General features: G+C 43.6%; 1 protein-coding gene across 1 annotated transcript in view; it reads right to left on the reverse strand.

Moving 5' to 3' along the window:
• Positions 1-394: 394 nt before the first annotated feature.
• The window catches only part of PAH (phenylalanine hydroxylase), a 41,940-nt gene continuing 17,185 nt past the window's right edge, over positions 395-25,149 (reverse strand). Inside the window, exons 5-14 of the mRNA XM_075074985.1 lie at positions 17,732-17,820; positions 15,491-15,558; positions 12,509-12,705; positions 12,056-12,191; positions 10,684-10,753; positions 9,066-9,122; positions 7,938-8,033; positions 7,474-7,607; positions 4,398-4,513; positions 395-3,783 (exon numbers count right to left, since the gene is read on the reverse strand). Of these exons, the coding sequence (XP_074931086.1) occupies positions 3,740-3,783; positions 4,398-4,513; positions 7,474-7,607; positions 7,938-8,033; positions 9,066-9,122; positions 10,684-10,753; positions 12,056-12,191; positions 12,509-12,705; positions 15,491-15,558; positions 17,732-17,820 (1,007 nt within the window). The 3' untranslated portion in view covers positions 395-3,739. The remainder of the gene's footprint in view (positions 3,784-4,397; positions 4,514-7,473; positions 7,608-7,937; positions 8,034-9,065; positions 9,123-10,683; positions 10,754-12,055; positions 12,192-12,508; positions 12,706-15,490; positions 15,559-17,731; positions 17,821-25,149) is intronic.

The following is a 25,149-nucleotide window of genomic DNA, read 5'->3' on the forward strand; positions in this document are numbered from 1 at the left end:
AATCCATGCTTGGGGCAGGCCCAGGAAGGCCTCACCCATGGTGTCATGGTGTAAGTCAGATCTGAAAGCATCCCAGAGTCCTGCTTTCAGCACTTTTGGGGACTTCTAGGACTGCAGGAGGAGAGGTCTCAGGCTGGGTGCTGCCATTTAAAGGGCTATGCAAGGTCTGGACCACAGCGTATCATCCTTTCCCATCAGGACAGGCAGCCTTTCCCTGCAGAAGGTGGAGATCTCCCACCCAAAAGTAGGGTCAGGTCCTCTTCTGCAGCCTCTGGGGTGGGTGCTTTAAAAGGCACTGGATGGTCACCACAAACAACCTGTCCATTTTTTATGAGTTCCCATTGCAAATATCTCTACCCTGTATGATCACAACACTATTCATTTGAGACTGATGCAGCATTAATATTTCTTTTTATTTAGGTTAGTTTAAATGGTTACATTTGAACATGAAGAAAGCCTTCTCTGTCAACTGCCAAAATGGTTTGAAGCAGCAAAAAAACAGGCTTGAAAAGAACTCACTCCTGTGGGCTCATCTTGTGCTTAATCCCTCTTCAACAATTTCTGCATTCTTTGGGGAATAAAGCCTCCCTAGTCCTGTCATATCTAGGCATCTTAAGACACCCAGAGGAGACCACTTCCCTGTGTAACCTGTGCTGACATCTCCCCCTTCCATCACCATCACTGACTCTGGTCAAGGTCCCTGCAAAGGAAAGGGGCCTCACGAGATGGCTTCTTTGGTCACCTGAAAGAGGTGGGGACATCAAAAACTGTGATCATAGTGGGGTGGAAGAGAGGAAGGTTACTTAAAAGAGTAGCTTTTGCTTTTGCTCTGCAGCTTTTTATGTAGAGAAGCATACAATGATGTACAGGGCATGCAAAGGTAGAGCAATCAAGGCTTTGCTGAACATTTATACGTAATTACATACATCCAGAGAATTTTTTTTTAATATCAGTCTCATGATTTTGTCTGGATGAGGTATACTGAGCTCAGTTGGAATCTGCCTCTAATGGGCATTCCCCCTACCCAGGAATTTAATTTGGATCGACCCATGTGGTTACCTTACAGAGAGGAGCTGCACTGGCCAGATAACTTGCCAGTTTGCTATACAACTTTAATTGTCTTTAGCATAGAAATAAGAAGTCACCTATTAAGAAGTACTATTTAAAATGCAACTTATTTGTACTATTTAAAGCACATATGTGCAAGTTAATTTGTTCTGCAAGAAAATGTACTTTCAGTACATTTAAAATATTGAGCATTTAACTTTTTCTCATCTCTCAGTCTTGCTGAACAGCTATGTGAATCTTCTTTGGCTGGAGTTATTGCTTATTTAAACCTTCATTAAGGGACGCAGAATCAGACGTGTGGCATCAATACTGTTCAACCATTCCACCTGCACATAAAAGGCAACCATGAATCCTGGGTTCTCAGAACACTGTAGATTTACTGCTGCTGTCACTCATAACAACAGCCAGAAGCAGGGGAGCTTGGAAAGCTGTCTGAGGATTAGTTTGAAAGACTTCACCCTTGAAATGAAATTGTCTCTTTGTGGTACAGTTACCTTATGGGTCCTGTTATATTAAGCGAGAAAAACATGGGCTACTTTCACAAAGAAAATACATGCCAAACAGGACTGAAAGATCTACACAGGCATTGTCATGAGAAAAAAAGGAAGAAAAAAGAGAGATAAAAAAGCTTACTTCAAAGCACCAAAATGATACCATTTTGCATAAGTATATGTCTATTGAAAAGGGTTCCAGCTGGTATGCTTAGATTAATGTTATTACCCACCATAAATATAAAGGAAACAGCTGTACTTTCTATCTTCCTAAAGGATGATGCTTACATTAAAGCTCCATTGATTTTCAGACTATAAATACAAGAGTAGTACAACAGTAGGTATGAGACTTGTGGACTTTCAAATCCCTCTCCATCTTTGGATCTCTAACAGAAATGTGACTCCTGAATCATGTTAGTAACATCATGCAGAATTGTTGCAACCTGGAAATACTGTTCTGCTTAGCTTTGCTCCATTCTATTCCAATGTACAAGTGCTGATCTCCTTCCTCCTTCAACTAGGGAGCTACAGGGAGGCATTATACAATGTGGACCAGTCCAGGAGGGCATTTAGCTGCTTTGAATGAAAGTTATTGGATAGAAGAATATGGAAATGGCTTTCTGAACAGCCAAGCTTTTCTCTCTTCATGGCTCAGCCGTTGAGTTAAGCTGAACTCACCCTTGCTTCCTTTTGCTGCCTCAGTTGAGCTACAATCCAGGAAGAATAAAACAGCTTCAACCAAAAAAGGGGGATTAAAGCTCAAGTGGGAGAAGGAACGAGACCCCCAAGAAGTATCATGACTTAGGAGCTGTCTTGAAAGATATCATGTTTGGGTTTAAATGCACTCAGACTGGGACACAGCTAACCCAGGCCTTCCATAGCTTTGGTGGGGACTCTAGCCACAGATACAATGAGTTAGAATTTGGAAGACTCTGATGTCTTCACCTGCATTGTAAGAACTGCTTCTCTTCCATTTCCAAGGTGCTGGTATCCACCTCCCGGATTCTGAGTCGAGAAAGTTAGGAGACAGCTTGTAGCAGTGCTGAATAAAGCACTCTCAGAGAAGGACACACACAATACAAGGTAGCCTTCACACATCAGCCTTCTACAGTGAGTAGCTGATTATGTCTATTAAGAGAGGTCTCCCTTTTCTGCAAGATGGCCTGTCCTGAATCAGCTCTGAATCCATGATGTTACACAATATTACAGCCAGCACAGCTCTGAGACTGGACTAATAAGGCCTTGATGGCCTGTTAAAACATCTGCACAGTTCCTTGCTTGCTATTTGATATTGACAAACTGACCTCACATCCAACTGCAAAAAGCCACACAGACTTGCCTTTAGATAACTCTCCTCCAAAGGGATGTTTTATGGGTAGTGTATTGAGGCACAGACTCCATGCTCTGGATAGGCAGTCGCAGTGCCTTGCTTAGGGACTCTGCTCCACAAATCAATGACACACCATGGCATACAGTGCTCTTGACTTGCACAGACATTTTTGGGATTGGTGCTCATGAATATACAGTATATTTATACATGGTGATAAATATTTGTTAATGAGGCTACAGCACACTTGCTGTCTTTTCTGCTAGCATTTGTGCTTTGGGTCAATGGCAACACCACACTCTTAGGGGAAAAAAAAAATTGTTTTAGGATAGAGGTGTGTAAAAGTAGAGATACAAAGGATCAAGTAGTATATGTACACCCCCTGAAAAGTGTAGAGTTTTGGACTCCATGGGAACCTTGCACAAATATGAGGGACTGAGTGGAGAATGACTGTAAGAGAAAGCAAGATGGATTAGTCTGTTAGTCATTACCATCCTGTGTTTGGGCCCAGGGTGGTAATGCAACATCACAGGTGCAGCAGACTAGTTCTAAACAGTGGAGATCTCCTGCTTCTGCTGAACTTTGGCACAAGAAATATGATGGCTTTCCTCAGATTCCCAGAACCGGGATTTTTTGCATTAGTGAGAAAAAATGGATTAGTGTCTGAAGGCCAAAAGAGTCAAGGGTCACCTGTAGGTGTCTCTTTCTCTGCTAATCTGTAGTAAATAAGATATATAACATAAGCATTCATGCAATACACAGGAATATAATAGAGTGAGACTAGATGAAGACTGGTATTTGCACATGGCAGCTTCTAGTCAGTAGCCAGCAATTAACAAGTTATAGTGAATCTTCATTTTATCTTCTGGAGGGCATTGCAAAGGATCCCCATCTCACCTGCAAAGGAAAGAATCAGAGCACTTAATCCTACAGCTAGCACATTTCTAACACTCCTGTATATATTTATCCTTTATATCCATTCCCTGAAAGAATAAGGTGAACAAATAAGTGCTGGATCACACACATTTATTAGGGTCTTACTGGAGTAAGTTTTGCAGAGCCAGCCCTTGGCCTTCATCAGCCACACAAGAATGGCTCACAGAATAAGGGGTTCTGGCTTTTAGGAGGCTAGCCAATGTTAAGGGGAAAACATATCAGGAAAAAATGCTAGAATGGCAAAAGGAAATGTGATTAAAGCCAAGCTTTTCCTTTTCTTCCTTACTGAGAACAGCTAAAGCCACACATTGGAATCCATCACAAGGCCCTCTGGCCTTTCCTAGCACCTCCACTAAAACTGGATATTTCAGATGTAACAAACTAGTCAAGTGGAAATGCTGTTCTGAAGCTTGACTAGAATTGCAAAGCAGTTTTTGAACTAGAAAGGAGATGTGTGCTGCTTGAACTTGGTCAGGTTCAGAACATTACATGCAACCAGGCAAAACCTGCTTTGTGGTTGCTATTTCTGATCCAATTTTTGAGGAATTCAAAGTAAGAAATCTGTAGTTCCTTACTATTGATAGTGTCGGCTAAGTTCTTCAGCTGCTTTGCATTGTCCAAGACTTCAATCCTCTGGGTGTAGGGATTGTACCGAACAGAGAAAGGACGAGGGATCGTTTGAGCAAATTTCCTGAAGCAAAAATACAAAAACACACACAAACTTGAAAAGCTCCTTTTCTCAGTACCTCAGTCTTTTCTTGGTGTTTGCATTTGATGAGGAGAATAAGAAAATCTGTGAGAGGAAATAACTTAAATTCCTGCAGAGTGATCTGAGACCTACAGCATTCTGTAACACTCTTGAATCTGCATTTGTCCTTACCTTTGGTTTTTTCCAAACAATTATGCTATTGGCATGGCAACACTGCTCCTGGTATAGGCCAACTATGAAGCTATTGAGATTTGCCAAACTTGAAAACCTCATTTTCCTTTCAGTAATGCAAAATATAGGATCCCTGATCCAAGTCTGCAGTTTCTGGGAAAGTAAGTTCAAGTACCTATGCCATCCTGGCATACCAAGGAGCAAGCAGATTGCTAACTTCTGGCATGGTTGGTAGTGGCTTCCAGGTTATTGCAAAGATAGGAGCTAGTCAACGGAGTGAAGCATCATTCTTGCAATCCCTTATTTGCAGCTTTCCCTTCTGCAAAATAGTTAATTTCATGGCAGAAACATTAAGATGTTGGTATCTTGGGAAAACATGAATTTACATGACCACAGAACTGTGGAAAGTAGGACTCTGAATGGGATGAGATGGTCAGAGCTATTGTTCCAGGCTCTTTGTAGACCCCAGCAGGATACTGGCTTATATATCTGCTTTGGATTACTGAAGTTATTGCTGAAAGAGGAAGGAAAGCACGCAGGAGTTGATTATGGAGTCCCACAATACAGGCGGTGACTCAGCATGGTAAATCTCATTTGCCCAGAACAGCGGAATATGCCATCACCACATTGCTCCTTCAGTTTAGTCCTAATTATTATCAGCTAAGGCCATTGTCTCAAATAGAGTTCAGTCTGAGCAGGCCACAAGGTGTGACAGTGGAAAAAAAATATCTTGGCTAGGATGAAAGTGTTTAGTGGCATCAGTCTGGTTTTTGTAAGGGGAGAGTTCCACATTAGAAGACAGTCTTCCTAAATCTCAGCTGAAAGTAAGATCCTAGTTAGAAGACGAATGCAATAAGCTGAAATATTTCAGGTCAGCCTCAGAATAATTTTTCAGGGAGGTTTTCCGTTACACACAAACACACATCTCCAGGTGCAAGCCATGAACACAGGCAGTGGACCAACCCCCAGACCTCTATGTCAATGTTACCAGTTTTCCAATTTGATCATCGAAACAATTAAATGAAGCACCTTATAGAGTAAGGCAGCATCTTTCATTTTCTCAAGAAACTTGCTACTCAGTTAGAGAAGTATACAGAGAAGATAGAAGCTGTGGGCAGGGTATTAATGGCACAAACCAGAAGAGAAGGTCATCTTTCTCAGGTATTACCCCAAAGAAAAGGGCAGAAAGAGAGGCTGCAGGTTTATGACAACTGAGGACGTAGCACGGGAGGTAGCTAGGAAGACTATGGAGCTGGGGACCCTAGGGCAGCAGAATATCTTGGGTCTTGGTATGTGTTTACCTGTGGATGAGAGAGAGACAGAGAGAGGAGACTGCTGGTCTGGGACAAGTCCCTGTGTGGCATCTCCAAGTGAAAATTTTGTTGAGTGTGAACCAAGGCTAACCCCCAGTGGCTTGGCTAACATCCAGAGATATGGTGGGGTGGGGTTTAAACAGAAATAGAACCCAAGATGAATCCCAACACAATCTGAGCCATTTCTGTTTCAAGAACCAGAACTGAACCTGGACCACTATTTCAAAGTCTTGTTGAACTGGAACTGAATCTGTATTTCAGTCACAGATGACTGAAAGATTTACTGTGTAGCCTTGTAGACTTGTAAACACACTGCTGGTAACAAGCTGGAGGCTTTGTGTTAAGCTAACCACACGGGCCTCAGGATTGCTTTTATTAGACTTGCTTGCAGTTTTGTTTAGCTGTAAGAGCGGTTGTCTAATGACCATGCAGCTATTACCTAATTTGTTTTAGTTTTGCTTAATTCTGAATAACTGTGCTATAATGCCTATCATTAATAATTTTTATATAGGCAGGAACAACAAGTAGTTACACTGTGCAGAGTGAACTAAGTCTGTGTCTAAGTAAGGCAATGATGCAGTATAACGGAGTACCAGGATGGGCTGATAACAAAGGTCTTAAAGGTGCAAGCACAGCATGATGCTGGTTGTCCCTGGACTATCAACAGCACCGCACTGGTCAGTTATTCATAGTAAAGCTAACTTAGGAGCTGAGGGAAAAATAAACAGTTTTAGGGTGGGAAAAAGGGACAAAGGAAAAAAATATTTAACATAAATAGTAAAGTTAGAAGTAACACAGACTTGCAGATCAATGTAGAAAGATCAAGATGTAAAGCATGTTAAAAAACATAAAAATGGCCCTGAGGAAACCTTGGGCTGAGGAGGAAGAAAGGAAGTATCAACACCATCCACCTTCTCACAAAAAAAAAGGACGAAGCTCCATTCATTAACATCACAGCCTTGCTCCAAAGACCTCAAGATGCCCATTACTTGACGACTCTGACCCCCACCACCAGACTGAAACTTAAGACAAAAAAGAAAGTGTAAGGGTGAGCATAACTTCAGAGGAAAAGGAGTAGATAGCAGGGGATTTCTTTGTACAAGAACTTATAACTACTGTACTATCAAACAGCCTTGTTTTGCATTAATTAGCTATCTTTCACCCTGAGTGTTAGTATCATTGCAGCTGGACGAACAATAATTTTTGCATTTTGGTTATACAGATGATACTCTTAGTTAGACTAACCACGAATTCTTGGCCTCATGTATAAGGTATGTTCCCCTTATTGCCCATAACAAGATTTTGAGAGTAAGAACTCCTTAGTCTCTTTAAGCGTTGCACAAATTTTTCTAATGCCTCTCAAATCATTACTGTCAATCCAAGACTTATTATGGCAATGGGATCCATTGTATTGGCAGTGGACAAGAAACTCGATATTATATGGAATGACTGGATTACCTTAGCTTTTCTTTTGCATCTTTAAAACTTTCAGCAACATAGTAGACAGGCTGGAACTCAGTAACAGGGTATTTCTGCACAGCAGTCTTCTCCAGGACAAGAGGCTGAATCTCAGGCTTACTTGATAAACAGTACTATGAGCAAAGGATAAGATATTCATTTTAGCTAAAAAGTGCTTGAATTTGCTGTAAAAGAAAGACAGAGATACTGAATGCCACCCAGTTTCAGATAGGAAAGAGATGCTCTTGTGGAATACAATGACAATGTCACTTACTAGGAAAGAAGCAGGTATGAGTCCCCTGTATGCGTATACAAGGAGACATTTATTAGACCTCTTCAGTGAAGTATGACGTTTCATGCTAATTTTATGCACAAGTATGAAGCAAAATAAGGATCTGAAGACATTCAGAAGAGAAGTTTGAGTGATTATAAACACCTTTGAAATGTTGATTCATAGAACACACCTGCAGCTCCCCAAATGAAGACAGCAGTCCTGCACCATACGCCTTAAGTGAATTGCCTTCCTTACATAGTCCAAACTCCACTGTAAACCAATAAACCTAGGAAGTAAATTAGACAGAAACATACGATTCCTTGATCAAAAAGAGCAGGCGTACATCATTGATTTAAATATATCTGGAGTTTACATTTCTATTTAAAATGTTGCCATGTATCAAATATCAACTGCATAAATACGATAAATGTCCCCACAGAATGGAATTCTTCACCTGTAATGCTAGACACAGTGCTAGGTTCAATGTGACTGCAAGTCAGTTCAGTTCCCTGAAAAAACAGTTGTGTTTTATTGCGCTTACTTTTGTCAGCAGAACAGAGACAATGAAACTATAGCAATAAAATTCGATTTTGGTTGGCCAACCAAGTTGAAGTTTGAACCTTAGTTGATAGGAGTTTGTGTCCTGTTTCATACAGAGGGTGTCTAGGTGCAGCAGCAAGAGAGGGAATGGGCTGTTAGTGCAACACTGAATGAAGTTGGTGTGTGGTTTGGCTTGACTTCTTGGTCTGTCATTTTGAAGGGATACCTGCTCTGACTCAGAAGAACCTGCTCTGGCTCATCTATCAGAAACAGGAAAGATAGTACAATGCTTTGGCCCAGGTGAGTTGGCACTGAGGACACTAATCTCAGAGGCATATCCTTGTTTTTGTTTGAAGTTTGCAATTCTGAGTCTCAGTAGCCTCAGAACAGGATTCAGGTGAGCCACACTGACTGCAGAGGACGTTATCTGCCTGGCAGGTTTGAAGAGAAGGGACAGTCACAGGTAGAACAACTACTGAAGCTGCCTCCTGAAATTTCTTGTGGGGATCTAGTAATATGTAATCTCTTCTTGCCCAATATGTTTGTGCTGGAGGAAATCTTGCCTGGGCTTCTGTGTTTAATCACAACTGACACTTTGGATAAGGGGTGCCAAAGTTATTTTCCTTTAATGCAACCATTTCAGGGTGGGGTTTTCCAACCATAGACTTCACTCTGTTCCCATTCAACTCTATGGGAGTTCTATCAGTGACTTCAGTGGCAGCAGAATTAAGACAACACAGGGTGCTTTGGAAAATTGAGCCCTCATTTATTAAATTACCGTAGCGAGTTTCTCGATGAAATCATCTGGAGCTCCCAGAGATGCCAGTCCAATTTCCTGTAACAATAAACCATTATTCTTCACGCTGTTTATTGCAAACATTCTTCCTGTCTCGTCTTATGTAATTTCTCACATTTTAAATGTTACCATCACTTACTACCACACACAAATGTTTACAGGACATGTTCCTATCGTGCAACATCAATTTTAAACCAGAAATCTCTCCAGAAACGAACAAAGGGTCCTGTCCAAATGTCATTTACAAGGCATGATCGTTTGTGCTTGGTACAAAGCCCACTGAGGTCAAATAAAATTCTCCTCTTGCTTCGACAGGCTTTTGATCAAGTCTACAATGCACACCCGAGAGAATGATATGGTCAAAAGGAGGTAAATCAGCCATACCCACGCACCTTAAATATTTCTCTTTGTTTAGATGGGCCCTGGTTGCAGGAGTTTTCCTGGAGTCTTGAATGAGTTATTTTTTCTAAATGGCAGGGTGTGATTTGAAAGAACTTACTCATACCTTAGGAGCTAACGGAGACTTTCCTGGGAGGTATGCAACAGCTGGATTCAGAAGACAGCCACACAAGACTGTACATAACGAGGTACCTTTCTTGGTTTGCTCCAGTGAGGACTGTGCAGTGCAAAATCAGAGCCCCATACACAGCCACACCAAGAACATGGGAGCAGCCATCACCATGTCAAATCCTAATAAACCAAGATGTAGTAGGGCTTATCTTGAAGGAAACCCCAGTTTTGGGAAAAGGCAGAGCCTGAGGGCAATACTGAGCACTTACTAACTACATCAAGTCATCTTTTGACTTGTGAGCAGGATGTTACATCAAGTCCATTTTCCCTTCCTTCCTTCCTTCCTTCCTTCCTTCCTTCCTTCCTTCCTTCCTTCCTTCCTTCCTTCCTTCCTTCCTTCCACCATTCTGTCCTCCATCCTTCTTTCCATCCTTCTTTGTCTCTCTCTTTCTTTCTCTTCTTGTCTTTCCTTTTCTTTCCTTTTTTCCTTCTTTCCTTTTTCCTTTCTTTCTTTCTGTCTGTCTGTCTTTCCTTCTTTCTCTTTCTGTCTCTTTCTGCCTTTTCATGTTTTCTGGTAAGACACAGCCAAAAGTTTACTCCTTCACTGAGGTTTGGCTTCTTTTCCAGAGACATTAACACTACCAAAGAAACAGCTCCTCTCCAGCCTTCTCCCATGCTTGCAGCTGGGACAGTTCTCCACGTTATTCAGCCTTCTCTGTGGCTTCAATAGAAAACAACAAAAAATCTTCACTTTCCCTAACATTCAGACTGCAGGGTGGGGCAGTAATTCATCTGACTCATGAACCATTTAATTTTGCTCAGAAGGATCAGCATCTACAAAAAGGTTTTAGATGATGGCTTCACAAAGGGTTTGCCTGTAAAAAAAACAACTCACACAAGGAGTTTGGGTGTATGAGTTCACAGAAGTGATTTGTGTCAAGATTTCAAGCAATAAATAAATCAGCCTCAGCCACTCTTAAACAATATGTTAATAAACACCCCACCCCTCATAGCTCTTGGTTCATCCTCTGAGTTACCTAGTCTCTGGTGTGTTCAATTATAAAAATAGTACAACCACTGAGCAGCTTACCTGGGAAAATTGAGCAAAACTGGGATCAGCAAAAAGAGGCACATGTCCTAGCAGCTCATGGCAAATATCACTGCAGGAAAACATGACATCTGAATAAATTTAACTTAGGAACAGTCCATCAATGCTGGATGAATGCCCCACAGTCAGCACATAGTCAGGAGTGCTGTGCATTTGCTCCCACCAGCAAATAATGCTCCAGACTCATGGGAAAACATTTTTCTCTGAAATTACTCTTGTGATGGAAAGACTTGCACATGCCAGGGTTTTCAGTGCTTTTATCATCATACATCCCTCAGAGGAAGGATTATACATTACTTGTTTTTCCTTACGGAAGAAAACCATCCATTCAACTGCCCACCCAGCTCAGGAAAGCCCAGGAAGAGATCACCCCACCAAAGGGGACATGGAGACTTTTCAGTCTGAAGGACAAGAAACTTCTTTACATGAAGCTCAGGCTACTAAGACAATTCACTATGGTGTCAATATGCACCTCAGAAGGTCAACTCCAGTCCATGTTCAGGCCCACAGCCTCCCACTGACAGGTGGAAGCTCACCCTTCCTCAGGTAGGACTATTTTCATCACAATCTGAAGCTGGCAGATGGACAGGCATATTTGGGGAAGAACTCACCTAAGGATTGCTAAATTTTTCAAAGACAGAAGTCATTTGGTGAGATGGAAAGGGGAGAGGGATGTGCTCCCAGAAGGGCAAGGTGGAACATATCTCAGCCTGGCTTTGTGCACAATGAGAATAGGGTGAGGAGAAGCAGGGAGGAAAATCAGAAGAATGAGGGATAGAAAAATGGAAGGGAAAAGGCCATTGTGTGAAGAAGTAAGAAGCAAAGAAATGGTAAGGGAGAGGAGAAAGAGTTGCAATATGAAGCAGAGGAAGAAAACTGTTTTGGAAACAGCAAGTGGAAAAGGACAATGGACAGGGACAGAGAGAAACATTACAATATAAAACTGAAAAAGAGAAGGGATCAATGATCTGGGCTTCCTCTATCTTACTGCCAGAAGCTTGCTTGTAACATATTGAGTCATTCCTGCACTAGATTTCACACCAGTGTTCGGGTGTTAATAACTAAGCTAAATGCCTTTGTACTCTGCTCTCTTGCCTCCCAGCCACCACACAAGCATGTCTTCAGTAGCAAAACTGTCTGATCGGTCCCATAAGAACTTGCAGAAGAGGATGCCACTTGTTAAAAAGGCTAAAAATCTTCTGAAAATGTTTTCAGAAGAGAGGAATTGCTTGGCCACTCTCCATTAGCTCTGTTCCCAGGAGTGTCCTGGAGTCCCACATGGTCATTATTGGTTGGGCTGACTGTGCTGTTAGTCTGCTGCAACTTTGCATGCCTTCTGTGCCAAAGTACTTACGGCTCTGGTGTGTACATGGGTTTGGACGCATGGCGAATATACTGCGTAGAGTGAAACACTCGGAACGCCAGCCCAGCCAAGAAATCCCGAGAGGAGAGCAAGCCTGCAACAGGACGCAGGCGAAATCCAGTGCAGCCTGAAGGGACCAAAAAAAATGGCATCTTAAAAACAACTAGTGTGCTTGATTTATCCTTATCCAGACTCCTCACAGTTTAGCTGTGAAAGAGCAGGGAATTTTCTTCCCATGTGTACCACCATCACAGTACCTGAGAGTACCATCATACCCCTGGAAGTTTTAGATAGGGACCTGGGCCACAGGCTAAGTGACATGCCCAAGCACCACAGGGACTCTGTGATAAAGCAGGGACTGTTTTTCCATCTCAGGAAGCACCACCTCCACTGACAGCTGAGGCCTTTCATTTGATTTGGTCCTTTTATAAGTTTCAAACTTACTCTGCAAGAATTTTGAAACATCTTCAAGCTGGGGAACATTGTCCTCCCGGTAGCCACAGTACTTCTCCAGCAGTGGGAACACATGGTTGTGTTCATAACAAGCATGAGTTGGATAGAGACTCTTCAGCTCCCTGAAGACTGTGCCCCATGTTTTCTTTTCTTCTTCTGTGTAGGTGACTCGAGGAATAGGTTGGCCACTGTAAAGAAAATGGATACCCTCCATAGGAGTGACAGAGAAAATGTCTGATGCCACCAGCATCATACTCAGGAGCTTTACATGGGCTAGCCAGAAGCTGCTAGTGCAGGAGGGGAGATGCCTTTCATCCGATAGGCAGGTGCAAAAGGAGCCTCACTTGCCCCTAGGTTCAGGCTGGGAGGGACTTTACTGACCTCAGCTGAGATACTGGCCTTTAGAAAACTTCATGCATTAGTGTGGTAAAAATAAATGAGTGCTTATTTGTCTTATCAAAATATTCTTCTACAAATATTTGCTGGCTGTTGGTTTAAATTTATTTGCATTTCTAGATTTGGAGCAGCTGTTGTATTTCTTGATCTAATACACATTATATTAATTGCTTTGGTTACAACACAGAAACCATCAGCTCCAGAAAACTCTGTTTCTTGGAGGGACAGAGAAATTCTGATCTGTGCTTTATGCTGTAACAGATGCAGACTCCAGCCAGTTTGACGTTTTATAATTGCAATGAGTAATTTTGAGTCAAATCCCACCCTCAGGCCTCCATGTGCTTAGCTCATGTTGAAGCTAGCAGGAATAAGACAATCACAAGCAATGTAGTTTGGCCTCCTGTGAATAGTCAATTCCTTAGCAATAATGATAGGGCCATAGGTGAATCCACCAGCTTTGAAAAATCAAAGGGTTTTAAGTAACTTAATAGGGTTAACATCACTGCTGGAATAATGCTGGAGCTTTCCAGGCCCCAGAGACCCATTGTTAAACTGTTGATGACACTCCACTATCTCCCACTCCCTCATTTCTTTCCTTGAGCCCCAGGGCAGCTCCTCTGGAGCACTGTGGTTTTCTGTCTTTCTGTATCAGCCCTCCTTGATCTGTGGAGCTTTAAACATCATGTTGAATTATGAGGATTGCTGGGGGATTGTTGTCCCTATAGCACTCCTAAGTAATCCTCAACCACCTTCCAGGGCTACAGGGGGAAGCTATGGCTTAAAAACCTTTCAAATGTCATTTAAAAAATCTCAGGGATCAACAGGGCCAGAAGCAAAGGAAGGCAGAGGGAAGAAGCAAGCTAAAAGCAAAGAAAAGAGAAGTCAGGGGAATTAAGCATTCAAGAAAATCAATGGGTAAACGTGTCAGGACAGAAGGCAAAAGAGCAAAGGCAGAGTAGAGAGGCAAACAGCAGGAGGAAAAAGGACAAAGCAGGTGCAAAAGTGGGGACACAGAAGAGGATGAAGTTGACGGTGGGAAGAAGAGCACAAGACAAGCAGCCACAGACCCACCTCACCTTTGTAGCTGGGTAGCACCTTCACAAGCCAAACACATTTGCCTTTTCATATACTTCCCATGAAGCCTCATAACTTTGGTTGTCCCTCTCTTCCTGCATCTCTGTATCCCCATACTGGAGACACCCCCTTGACCTCTCCTCCCCACTGTAGACCCTGAAAGGCATGTCCACCAGGTGTAGCACCCAGGGCAAAGACATCACAGATCCATCTAGGCCTTCCCAAATCAACACCCAAAGTCACAAAAAACACATGCCTTCTTTCCACGAGCCCCAGAACTCCAGACATGGGCTTCCACACTCTACTTACTGTTCAGTAACTGAAAAACCTAATTGGAAAGTCCAAGAATGTCACATAAAAGGTGCTTTTCAGACATAGGTCCAGGTCTGTATAGGTTCTGTTTCTGATGTGTCTGAGGATCTGGATAAAAGACTAAATATTAATTAGCTACATTTTGGAATAGAATGGTTTTGCCTTCATAAGATGGTTACAATTTGAATCTTGGGGGACAGGGTGGTTAAGATGTTTTTTGTTTTATTTCTATGTATGGTGAAAGCCTGCAATTATGCAGGAAAGGCAAATCTTCTGTGGGATACCTATAAAAGGGCATTAGATTCATCCATGTCTGGCCACAAAGTCTTACCCATCTTCTTATCTCCTAGCTATAAACTGGGCTCCTGACTTTTTTCACCTGAATGTTTTCACTTTCCATCAATCAGACCAATTTTGTCTCTCATTTTGTGATTAGATTATTAGCTTTTTGGCTCAGGGACTATCTTTTCATCCCAGTCTTGCGCAAAGTACAGCCCTAAATGTACAACATATGTTACCTTATCCTTTGCAATCACAATTTTTACTAGTCTCAGCAAGAATCAGGCCCAGTAGTATTGATGTAAGTGTGTGAGTGGCTCTGGGAACAGAGTTTTATCTCCTCCGGATTTGTTCACTGAAAGCAATCAAGCAAGCCTGTTCTAACTGAATTTATCATCTCTATTCATTTATTTTTCTTGGGAAATGAGAGCCCAGATTGCTGATTGCAGCTGGGTCAGACATGATAAAAGTAGAGTATCAGACGCTGGATTAGCATCAGAACCAGAAGTTATTCATTATTTTAATATTGTATGCAGCTCCTGCTTTAATGTAAATGACAGGCACTCCTCCCCCAGCCTTGGTTTAATGGGGAGAATACCAGAAGCGGCTTTATTCAATGCTCAGGTCTTTGTAGTAGAAACGGAGTCTACTGCTCAATTAGACAACAAAGCCAGGGAAGAGGGGTGTTGTGGGGAAAGAAGGGAGGCGACATTCTCTTCTGAACGTGTGCCTGGAACAATTTACTTTTCTTTTACTGTGATTTGAGGATAAATGCATAAACAGGAATATTTAAACACATGACAGAGAAAAGTCAACAGCATGAGGACGCTTGTGGAAAAATAGGGATTGCCAGCCAGGTGAGAGCCCTAGGAGAGGTCAGGCTTGCTTTCTGCCCACACACTGAGCACTCACTGCCTGTAGTTGTAGGCGATATCTGCAAACTCCTTCCTCCGTGCCCGGTACACAGGATCTTTGAACCCCTAAAGAGAAACAGCAATGGTCAGTCCCTGTGTAAGTGCAAGTGGTGAACAGTCTTCCTCTCACAGAGTGCCCTCGGGCATGGCTGGTGCAGTCCAGGAAGTGCAGGAGGGTGAGTGGGGAAGCTGTGTCCAACCTGCTCAGCTCCTCTCACACAGAGCACTGCTCCTTCCCAGTCTGCAGGGCCGCTAGAGCAGCCGTGCAGCCACAGCCTCCCAACACCTCTCACCCTCCAAATCCTTTCATTTTCTCATATACACTTGCTACAAAAAGGGGAAACATACTCTTTTACAGTGCCAGCAACATGTTCCTGTCAGAGCAATACACCTCATTAATGGCACTCAGATAACCAGGTCCTTCTAGTTTCTTATGAGCTTGTTGCAGTTCCCAACAGAGCTGGGCTGCTTTAGAGGAGCAAGGTGAAACCACATTAGAAACACACTCATCAACTCAGTCAGGCTTTTTAGGTGGGTTTTCAGCATGAACCACATTTGAAGGTGCTCATTTTCAAACTGTTAGAAGAACAGTAGGCACTTAGCAGGCCCAAAAGCCCTATTTGCACTATGAATTCAACCATTTGAAGGGATTTAGTTACTACAGAGAATGTCTAATAGACTTTGTGGTTGGGAGCTTGACCTTTGCAGTTTATTACCAATAAAACCAGGGATAAGAAATATAATCTCTAAATCTTCATCTAGGATAACCTTTCTCCTATCCCAGTGTGCCTGCTTTTTAGACTAAAAGTTTCTCAGGGCTAGGAGTGTCTTCACCACCTGAAGCAGAGAAACGTCCTTCCAAGCTAGGACTCACTTCTGCAGGGCAAAGAGCAACAACTCACTGGCCACTGCAGCAGTTCATTAATCCACCTCTTAGTGGTGCATGACACAACTGGACTGAGTGGCCACAAAATGCAACAAGGTACAGGAGGCAGCTGAAGCAGAGTGGAGATCTAAGAGTGTGAGTCAAAAAAAGTAACCAATGGCCTAAAAAAATGCACTGTCCATGATTAACCTGGCATAGAGGTATCTGTGATTACATCCCATATCACTTAACTACCAAAAACACAGGCTCCTTTACTTTGTCTTTTTCTGCACTCTATGTAATGTCACACCTATTTAGCCCAGCAGTTGGGTTTCCTTTTTAAAGGCATAAACTGCTCACTAAATAATTCTAGGAACTGGAGCAGAGAAGCTTCTTTCCTTTCAATATCTTTTTGTGTGTGTGTGTCTTTTTTCAAATACAATCTTGGTCTATTCCCACATGACACACAAGGGGGCCATTGACTCAGTGTATCTCCTTTCATTCTGCCTTTCATATGACTACACTGAACATCATGAATCATTGTACGTGATACATAACACATCTCGAATTAAGCAATAGGTACTGAATGACTAATCACCCCATCTCAATTAAACTAATAGCAGCAATTTTTGTTGCGCTGCATGTAATTTATTTATAATCACCCTATCTCAATTAAACTAATAGCAGCAATTTCTGTTGCACTGCATGGAACTCAGTGTGTTTTGACAAATGAAAATAAGTTGTTGTTTGCTTGGAGAGGGAATAGAGGCAGAAAGTACTCTTGTATCTAGAAGAGCTGAAAAACCGCTGAATTTTTTTTTTAATCAGCTAAGCCAATGAGCAAAACTTTTTGACTCTATCATTTAAACCACAAACTTTTTGAAACAGACACCCTTTTTTTGTTCTGTCTCACCATACAAGAATCGTGTGAGATTTAACAACCGTGTAACAAGGCACTAAGCTCAATCGTGTGTATGTGATCAAGGATGAAAAAAACAGTCTTCCTATCTCTAGGCTATGATATGCTGCTTCTGAAGTTTTTGTTGCTAGTGATTCACAAAATAAGTCTGAAGTCACTATATCAGAGCCACTCAGGAAAAACAGAGGTGTCCCTCTGGTGGTTCTGTGCTCTGATGACCTCTGTGACTTTTAAGGTCTCCTGGTATTTCTCCAAATTAAAGCAAGCTTTGGTCTGATTTTTTTCATACTAGGGATTGCACTGGTTCTAACTCTAGAAATGTGGTACGTTTCTTGTCCTAAACCATGTGAGACTTATTCTACTAGATTTGTCTTAAAGCAGAGCAAATGTAAATGAGAGAAACATCTGTCCCAATAACTAGAAACGTGGTAAAAAAATAAAGCTCTGTTTCTTACAGGATGGTCAGCGTCCAGTTCTGCTCCATAGCTTAGGATCTGATTGGCAAACCTGTCCAGCTCCTGGATACTTCTTGGGAACCATGGCACTGCAAAACAGAAAAGAAATAGAGACCGGTATGCTTCTTCATTACTTGGTTTGGGGTCTTCTTCTGGTCTTTCCACATTCTTATCATAAATATAAAGAAACATACGCAAGGGGCTAAACTGTTTGGGCAGCAATGGCCTTTCCCTGTAGCAAGAGGCAAAAGCAAACCCTGCAAGTCATCTTGAATTTGTGGCTGTTTTGCACTGTTGGAAGAATACAGAGCATCAGGAATGTCTAGCCCTTGGCACAGAGCTGGCTTGTAATGTTTATGATTTTCTGTTTATTATTCTGGTTTATTGGCTTACCAAAATGTAGGATTTTTTCCAGAGTAGTCTTCCTTTCACAGCAGCTAGAATCAGCCATTTCAAAGGAACAGCAAGAAACCCCACCGCAAGAAGGATACAGTATTATTTCACCCTCTGCAAATCTAAGACCTACTTGGTGGCATCAGTTAAGCTAGGATGCTGAAATAAAATGATAAATGGCACCCTTATACCTCAGACTATCATTGTATTACTGCAGTCATTATACAGTAATGCATTCATTTAATAAACGTTCTGGGCCTGGTTCTCTGTTGCCTTGCAACTCACTATACACACTGCCTATGGCGCAGCCAGGATATGAAATGGGACCACACCGACTACACAGCATGTGATACCCATGTGGCCCTCCCTTTACAGATGGGCATAAGGTGGAGGGCAAGGAAGAATCACAGGGCTTTCCACATGCAATATATTCCGACAGGGGAAAGTGTCTTCATAGCAATTGCACTACGAGGAGACCCTCTTTGCATCTTGTGAGGTACATGGAGCAGTCATCCCAGGTCAGACCTCCTTCCTGGAGCCACGAGTGTATTCACCCAGTGGTCCAGGCAGTCCCCTGCCACATGTCACCTCACCAGCAAGAGGCCTGGCACACATGTGCAGTGGCTGTACCAGGCTGCAGCCCTCTCTTCCATCTCCTCCAGAAGGATTCAGCTGCATACGAAGCAAGGGACCTCCTTGTCAGCCATCACTGGACCCAGCCACCCCAGCCTTCAGAAACACTGAGACAGGGAAGCTTAGTGAAGGGAGTACAGGGATCGTGGGCCCATTCCTCTCCCTTGTCCTGTCATCACTTTGGGAAACTCATCTGTAGGTACCACCATGAGGTACCACTGGCAGCTGGGCATATCCTAGGACCTGCCAGTGCTGCTGGGTTCAACTTGTTTGGCTGTCCATTCTGCTGCCCCATTCTTACATATTTGGCCCTTTGACCCTAGCTGCCTGCCTCTTTTCTTTTTCCCTTCCCTTCCCTTCTGTCTGAGTCAGAGGATACAGCCATGCCTGAATTTAAAAACCTGTGACAAACTACTCACAAATAAAACTAATTGCTCTTTGAATCCATGTACACATCTGTCTCTAGGAAACTCTGAAGCACTGAGCTCTATCATTTCTTTACATGTGATATGAAAATTTACTCCCTTTTATTTTGAACTTGATCATTTGATTTGAGGTTCATTAGTTCCTGCATACAAACATCATTTGTTGTTATTCATCTTTTCCAGGTCACCTGGGATTTTATAGCTCCCTGTCAGATCCTCCAACTACCATCCATCGTCCTGGCTGAGACTGCCTGTGTATTTCAGGCACAGAATCTGTGGGCTGTCTTTAAGCACTCACATCAATTCCCTCTGCACCACTTCCAGTTCTACCATGTTTTTTTTTCTGAGGAAAGGGCACAGGACCTCCATCTATAGATGCACCCCATGCTCAGTCCCTGCAATCATATCCTATACGATCCCCACGCTGAGTACAAGTCAGCTCCATGGACTCTGAGGCAAATGTCACCCAAAGATTTGCTGCTCCAAGCTCAGGGGCTCTGAGCAGTCTCTCTATCAGTAAAACGTTGCATTTCACTTAGTGACTTTCTTGCACGAATAGGTGTCACCTGCTCAGTCAGTGCTCAGAAAACAGCTCGTTCCCCTGTGTGGCTCTCTGCTCAGCTGGGGGCACTGCCTCTCAGCCATACCTCCCCATTTGATTTGGGGTTTTGTGCCAAGTGAACCTGATCCCCAGCCGGCAGCTGCTGCATGAGCTCCCTGCAGCGCCTCGCTGGCGGGGTTTATCCCAGACCTGGATGGAGCACTCTGTTTCCAGGACTATTCAGCCTTGCTTTCTGCTAAGCCTAACAAAAATGGAAGGCGCTTGTGGTGCTAGATTTCTGCGAGGCATCTGCACAAAGGGGCCGGCACAACAACAGCGGATTTACAGGGCACACTTTGGGTGACTGCAGCTCAGCCCCACGCGGAGTGCTCGCTCCCCCTGACCTGCTGTCCCACCACCAGCCTGGCTCCAGCCAACGCTCTCACAGGGAGCCCTCAGATTTATTTTAGGCAGCCCAGGGAAAGCAGGCGGGTGGTGGCTGCCAGCCGGGGGATGTCCCGGGCTCCCCGGGCTGCAGAGACCCTGTCGGGCGGCTCGGCACTGCTCCCAGCTGTGCCTCCCCTTCCACCCCCCAGCAGAAGTGGGTTTTGCCCCCCCCCCCCCCCTTTCCGAGCTGCACGCCGCCTGCTTTGCCCTAAAAACCCAGACCTGAACAAGTCACTAGATGGCAGCAGCAGCTCCAGGAAGATCTTCCCAAAATGACTTTATTTGCCGGGTGTACCACTAGCTCTCGAGTTTCTCCAGGAGTACTCTCTCACCTTGCTGTTAGCAACCATCCTGCACCTCCAGCCCCCTGAGTTAAAACGGTCAGAGGCGGGGAGTAGAAAAAGGTGTGCCTGAGTCCTACAGAGGAGTCACCACTCACACCATGCGAAGGCTGAGCACACGCAGCCATCCTGCCCGTTTTCTATATGGGCAGCTGAGCATTGGGTTTACCTCCCAGCTCTGCCACTGAGCTTTGTGTGATGGTGGGGGAATCACTTCACTGTTTTGTGCTTCAGACTCCCCATTATCAGGCTGGAGGGAAGCACACTGATAAATGTTTTGGGATTAGGCACTGGAAAAAAAAGCTGTCTGGCAGCCCCACAGCAAAGGATTTGTCAGTGTTAGAGTGAATAACCACTATTATCAGGGACACACCATGACCTGAAGGGTCCGGGCTGTGCAGACAGACTGGTAGGGGCTGAAGTCTACAGTGGATTTCAGCAGCAATGTCTGTAGCACTTTGCTGCCCTGAATCAGAAAGTTCTAGGTGGGCACGGTTTGAATCATTGTAACTTTAAGAGGGATAAAACAAATATAAATTAGTGACTTACTTTCATTAAATACATTTTATTCTCAAGATCCCCAAAGTACTTCGTGCAGAGCTCATGACAAACTCTGGGACAGACTGACTCCCAGGCTGATGTGGTGTCAGTCCCATGCATGGAGATGGGTGTCTTGTTTTTCCCCTACACAGGAGCAGCACCTTATCTTTCAGACATGGAGCCCTCATAGGTGCCTGGCCTGTTTTCAGCAAATCTCTGCCCTCTACCCAGGCACCAGTGATAGCTAAGAGAGAACCACTCTGAGCTTGCAGAGCCAGATGAAATAGGCAGGCTGAGAAATGGAAATCCTGAGGATTCTTAGCACTATTTGCACTAGAATAGCTGGTGTTAAGTCAGGTCCTGGAAAGTCCTGAGCTTTCTCAGCTCTCATGGAAACAAGAATTGAAGGTGCTGAGTACAGCCCCAGGGCAGGCACTGCACCAAGTGCATACAGCCCTCACATCAGGAACCAAGGCGCAAAAGGGCTACTAGGTCTTCTGCGTAGCTGTGGTGTGCCAGGAGGCTGTTCCAAGCGCTCCCAGCATCTATTTAAAAGACCAAATCAAATTACCCCCTGGCTGAATCTATCCCATATTTTGTTTGTGACATTCTCCTCCAGCCCCGTTCACCAGACTTGCTGTCTGTCTGCACGGTCATTAATGAATTGCCAGGGCAAGCTGTTGCAACACTGGGCCTCTGTGAAGGTCCGAGGAGCAAATGTGGGCTGATCAGTAATAAATATTGATTTGTCTGTAAGTGAAACAGCAGCATTTATGGGACTGTGCTGGACACCCAAGTGGTGACCAAATTACCATGGGGTCAAATGCTTAGCAGAATGCTAATAAGCCATTTATATGAGGGGCAGCAAAGCAGGGGCAGCGAGGACTTCTGCAGAACTCCTCCATTTGGACCATTGTGAGGAGGGTCAAAGACAGGTCTATGCAATTTATAGCAGTTTGAGGGCCAGGTTTAGCCCTTTTTTAAACAGTCCCAAACTCTTTGGCCAGCCTCAGGGTTTAGCAAACAAGGCCCCTACAGAACTGCAGCCTCCAGCCTGTCTCAGAAATGCAATAAATTGTCTGCATTTCCCTAATGCTGCAACAGAATAATATTTAATTCTTTCTATTCATGGGCTCTGAGTGGTCTGCAGATACTCAGCTTGTTTCCAGAAAGGCCCATGAAGAGATGCCCTGTATTTTCACAACAAATCTTCCCATCTCTGCAAAGGACTTTTGGCCCAGTGACTGCTAGTCCACCTCACCTGAAGTTCTAAAACTACCTTTGGATTTATAGTATTTTCCTGGCTTGCTTTCTGCTAAAATTACACTGTTAATCCAAATTTGGTATTTGTAACAATTTTGGTGTGTAAATGGGAAGCCAAAATTACATTTTGCATTTAAGAGAGGAAAGACCCTAAAAATGGTTAGAGTGCTCAGACAAAACAAGAAGCACTGTTCATTTATACCTTGCCCAATAAAGCACACGCACACATGTTTAACGCTGAAATATAGAAAAGGGGCAAAGAAAGAGCACTGTCCCAAGAATGGCACTGTGTGCTTCCTATAGGAAACTGAGTAAAGCAGGGGGTTTTTGCTCAAATCATGAGCATAAGCAAAGTGAAGCCTTAGCAAAGAAGGGCTAAGAGCATCTTCAGCCAGTGATAAAAGAATCAGTCCCACAGAAGCTTGGACTGCCTTCAGACTAAAACCTTCCCAGCCTTTACCTGCCAGCTGAGAAGAGTGTGACAATGTCCCCATAAACCATATTACTGAGATTTTGCTCCCTGGAGGCATTTAGTGTTTTAGGAATAAAATATCACAAAATCATGCCTGTGGATTATGACCAGATTTGCCAGGGCTCTGCCCTTGCAGCTACCTCAGCCCAGAATTTGCCGCCCGTAGTTCATACCCTAAACAGGGCTGTTTGACCCTTCAAAAGATGGCTTTTTGAGGATTTCAGTTCAACTGGACCCTTACTACTCATGAGAAAAGTTGAAATTGGGGGGGGGGGGGGAAGGGAAAAGTAAACAGCAAAAAGAAATATCAATCTTTCTCTCTTTCCTTGGCAATAAATTATTCCATCTTATACTATTTCCAAATTACTGAAACCAACAAACACAAGTTATCCACTCAAACAGAAGGGAAACAAGTCCCTTTCTACAGCACTGACAGGATAATCTAGCTCAAAAAATCCTTTGATCAACACAGTAACATGCAGTGAAATCCTAATCCTACAGCTGACCATGGGAGTTTTGACTTCTGTGAGGTCAGAATTTCACTCACAAGCCTTTCTTGGCTGATACTTAGAGCTGTATCTCTATCTGACTCTGACCTATGCTTATACAGAAGTTCATTATTTAATAAATTTTATTATTAACTTCTTAATAATAATTAGAAAAGCAAAAGTAATGGCAAGCCCCGCTGGGCCCTGTAGCCCCCAAAAGAGAACATCCTGCATTTGACGTGATCGTACATCACCTAATCAGCCTTTTGTCCCTCTGTCTCATGAATGGAGAGAACTGACTCCAAAGAGTATCTGCCTTCTTCTTTTTCATCTTCAAATGTAATGTCATGGGTAGGACACAAAGGAAATGGTAAAAGGATTACCAGCACTGATCTCAAGAAGGTATTAATGTCCTTTCATGTTGTTCCTAGAAAGGAAGAGGAAGACCCAGGCCTAAAGTATTTAAAGTCTGAAATCCTATTAAAATCACATCTGTTATCTGAAGAGGCATTTAAGTATGTCTCAGACTGGATGTTGGGCAACCACCACTGTATTGAGCAGACTCAACTCCCACAAAAATCTCTAACAATTAGGAGCATGGACAATTCACAAAATCTTTCCTTATTTCCCTCTGAAGTCTGAACTGCGACTGACTTCCCTGGGGTTTCTTCCAGGAACAGAGTTATTCCTGCTCCCACCAGCGTGGGTGGCAGACCCTTTCCAGTTTCAATAGCAGGAGTGAGGGGCATCCAGAAGCCCAAAACATGGAAAGGCAGATGGATGGTGTCAGACTCACATGTACCTGTGTAAGGGACAGTGGGGAGCAGTGGGGATGGTCACCCTGGGGGACTTTTCCTCCCTTACTCTCATCTCAGCCCAGAGGTTCAAGGGTCCTGCAAGGATGGGGCTGCAGCAGCCAGAGTCCACGAGACCAAACTCAGAAAGTAAATCCAGGTGTTTAAAGGGGCATGCCAGCCCAGGAGCACAGGAAGGCAACAACTCCTCCTGCCCCATAAGGATGCCACCGCTTCATGCCAAGCTCTTGGCACATCCAATACACCTCAAGAATTGTGCCAGGTTGATTTGTGAGGTCCCAGAGATATTTGGCAAGGGCAAAGGCATTGCAACAGCACTTCACTGTCATTTTTTTGCTTTATTATGCTGCCCTTTACCAGCAGTTACTACCTGAAAAAGGAGAATCTGGAAGGCAGCTGGACTTTGTGTGAAGGATCTATTGAATAAACAGTTTATAAAGAGTCAGCAAATGAGCAACAACTAGTTTAATAAATAGTTAATTAATTGCTCACCAGAGCAATAGAAACCTTATAGATCATAGTTATACCTAAGTTTTATCTAATTTACTAGAGACACTTCCAAAACGAGCAACAAGACTGGTCACAAGCCCAGAAACCAGGTGCCATGAGAAGAGAGGATGAAGTTGCGCAGGATACATCACCAGACACCAAAAAGACTGGTCTAAAGAGGAAGAGTATCTTCTGTTCCCAGTGTCAAAGGCAGGCAGGAGGGGAAGTCATCATCTCTGTGAGGCAAGTGAGACTGGGTCAGACCAGGGCAGCCCTGCAGTGCAGAGTTGCTGTACAAGACAGTGAAGTCTGACTGGGTTCAGAGGGTCTGTGTATCACATAAAAGTTAAAGAACAGCTGGTTTTCACCTGAGTGCCCTCTGAGAGAAGTGTTCAGGATAGGACAGTTCTACATCTGGAACACACAAGGCACAGGCATTGTAGATGTCTTGAGGGCTCTCTCTTAGTGACCGCCGTTGGGACTCCAGGCAGCCATCCTTCCTTAGGAATCACAGAATCACAGAATGGTAGAGATTGGAAGGGACCTCTGGAGATCATCTTGTCCAACCCCC

The sequence above is a fragment of the Phalacrocorax aristotelis genome, chromosome 1, assembly GCF_949628215.1.
Source record: "Phalacrocorax aristotelis chromosome 1, bGulAri2.1, whole genome shotgun sequence".
In the NCBI taxonomy this organism is placed as follows: domain Eukaryota; kingdom Metazoa; phylum Chordata; class Aves; order Suliformes; family Phalacrocoracidae; genus Phalacrocorax; species Phalacrocorax aristotelis.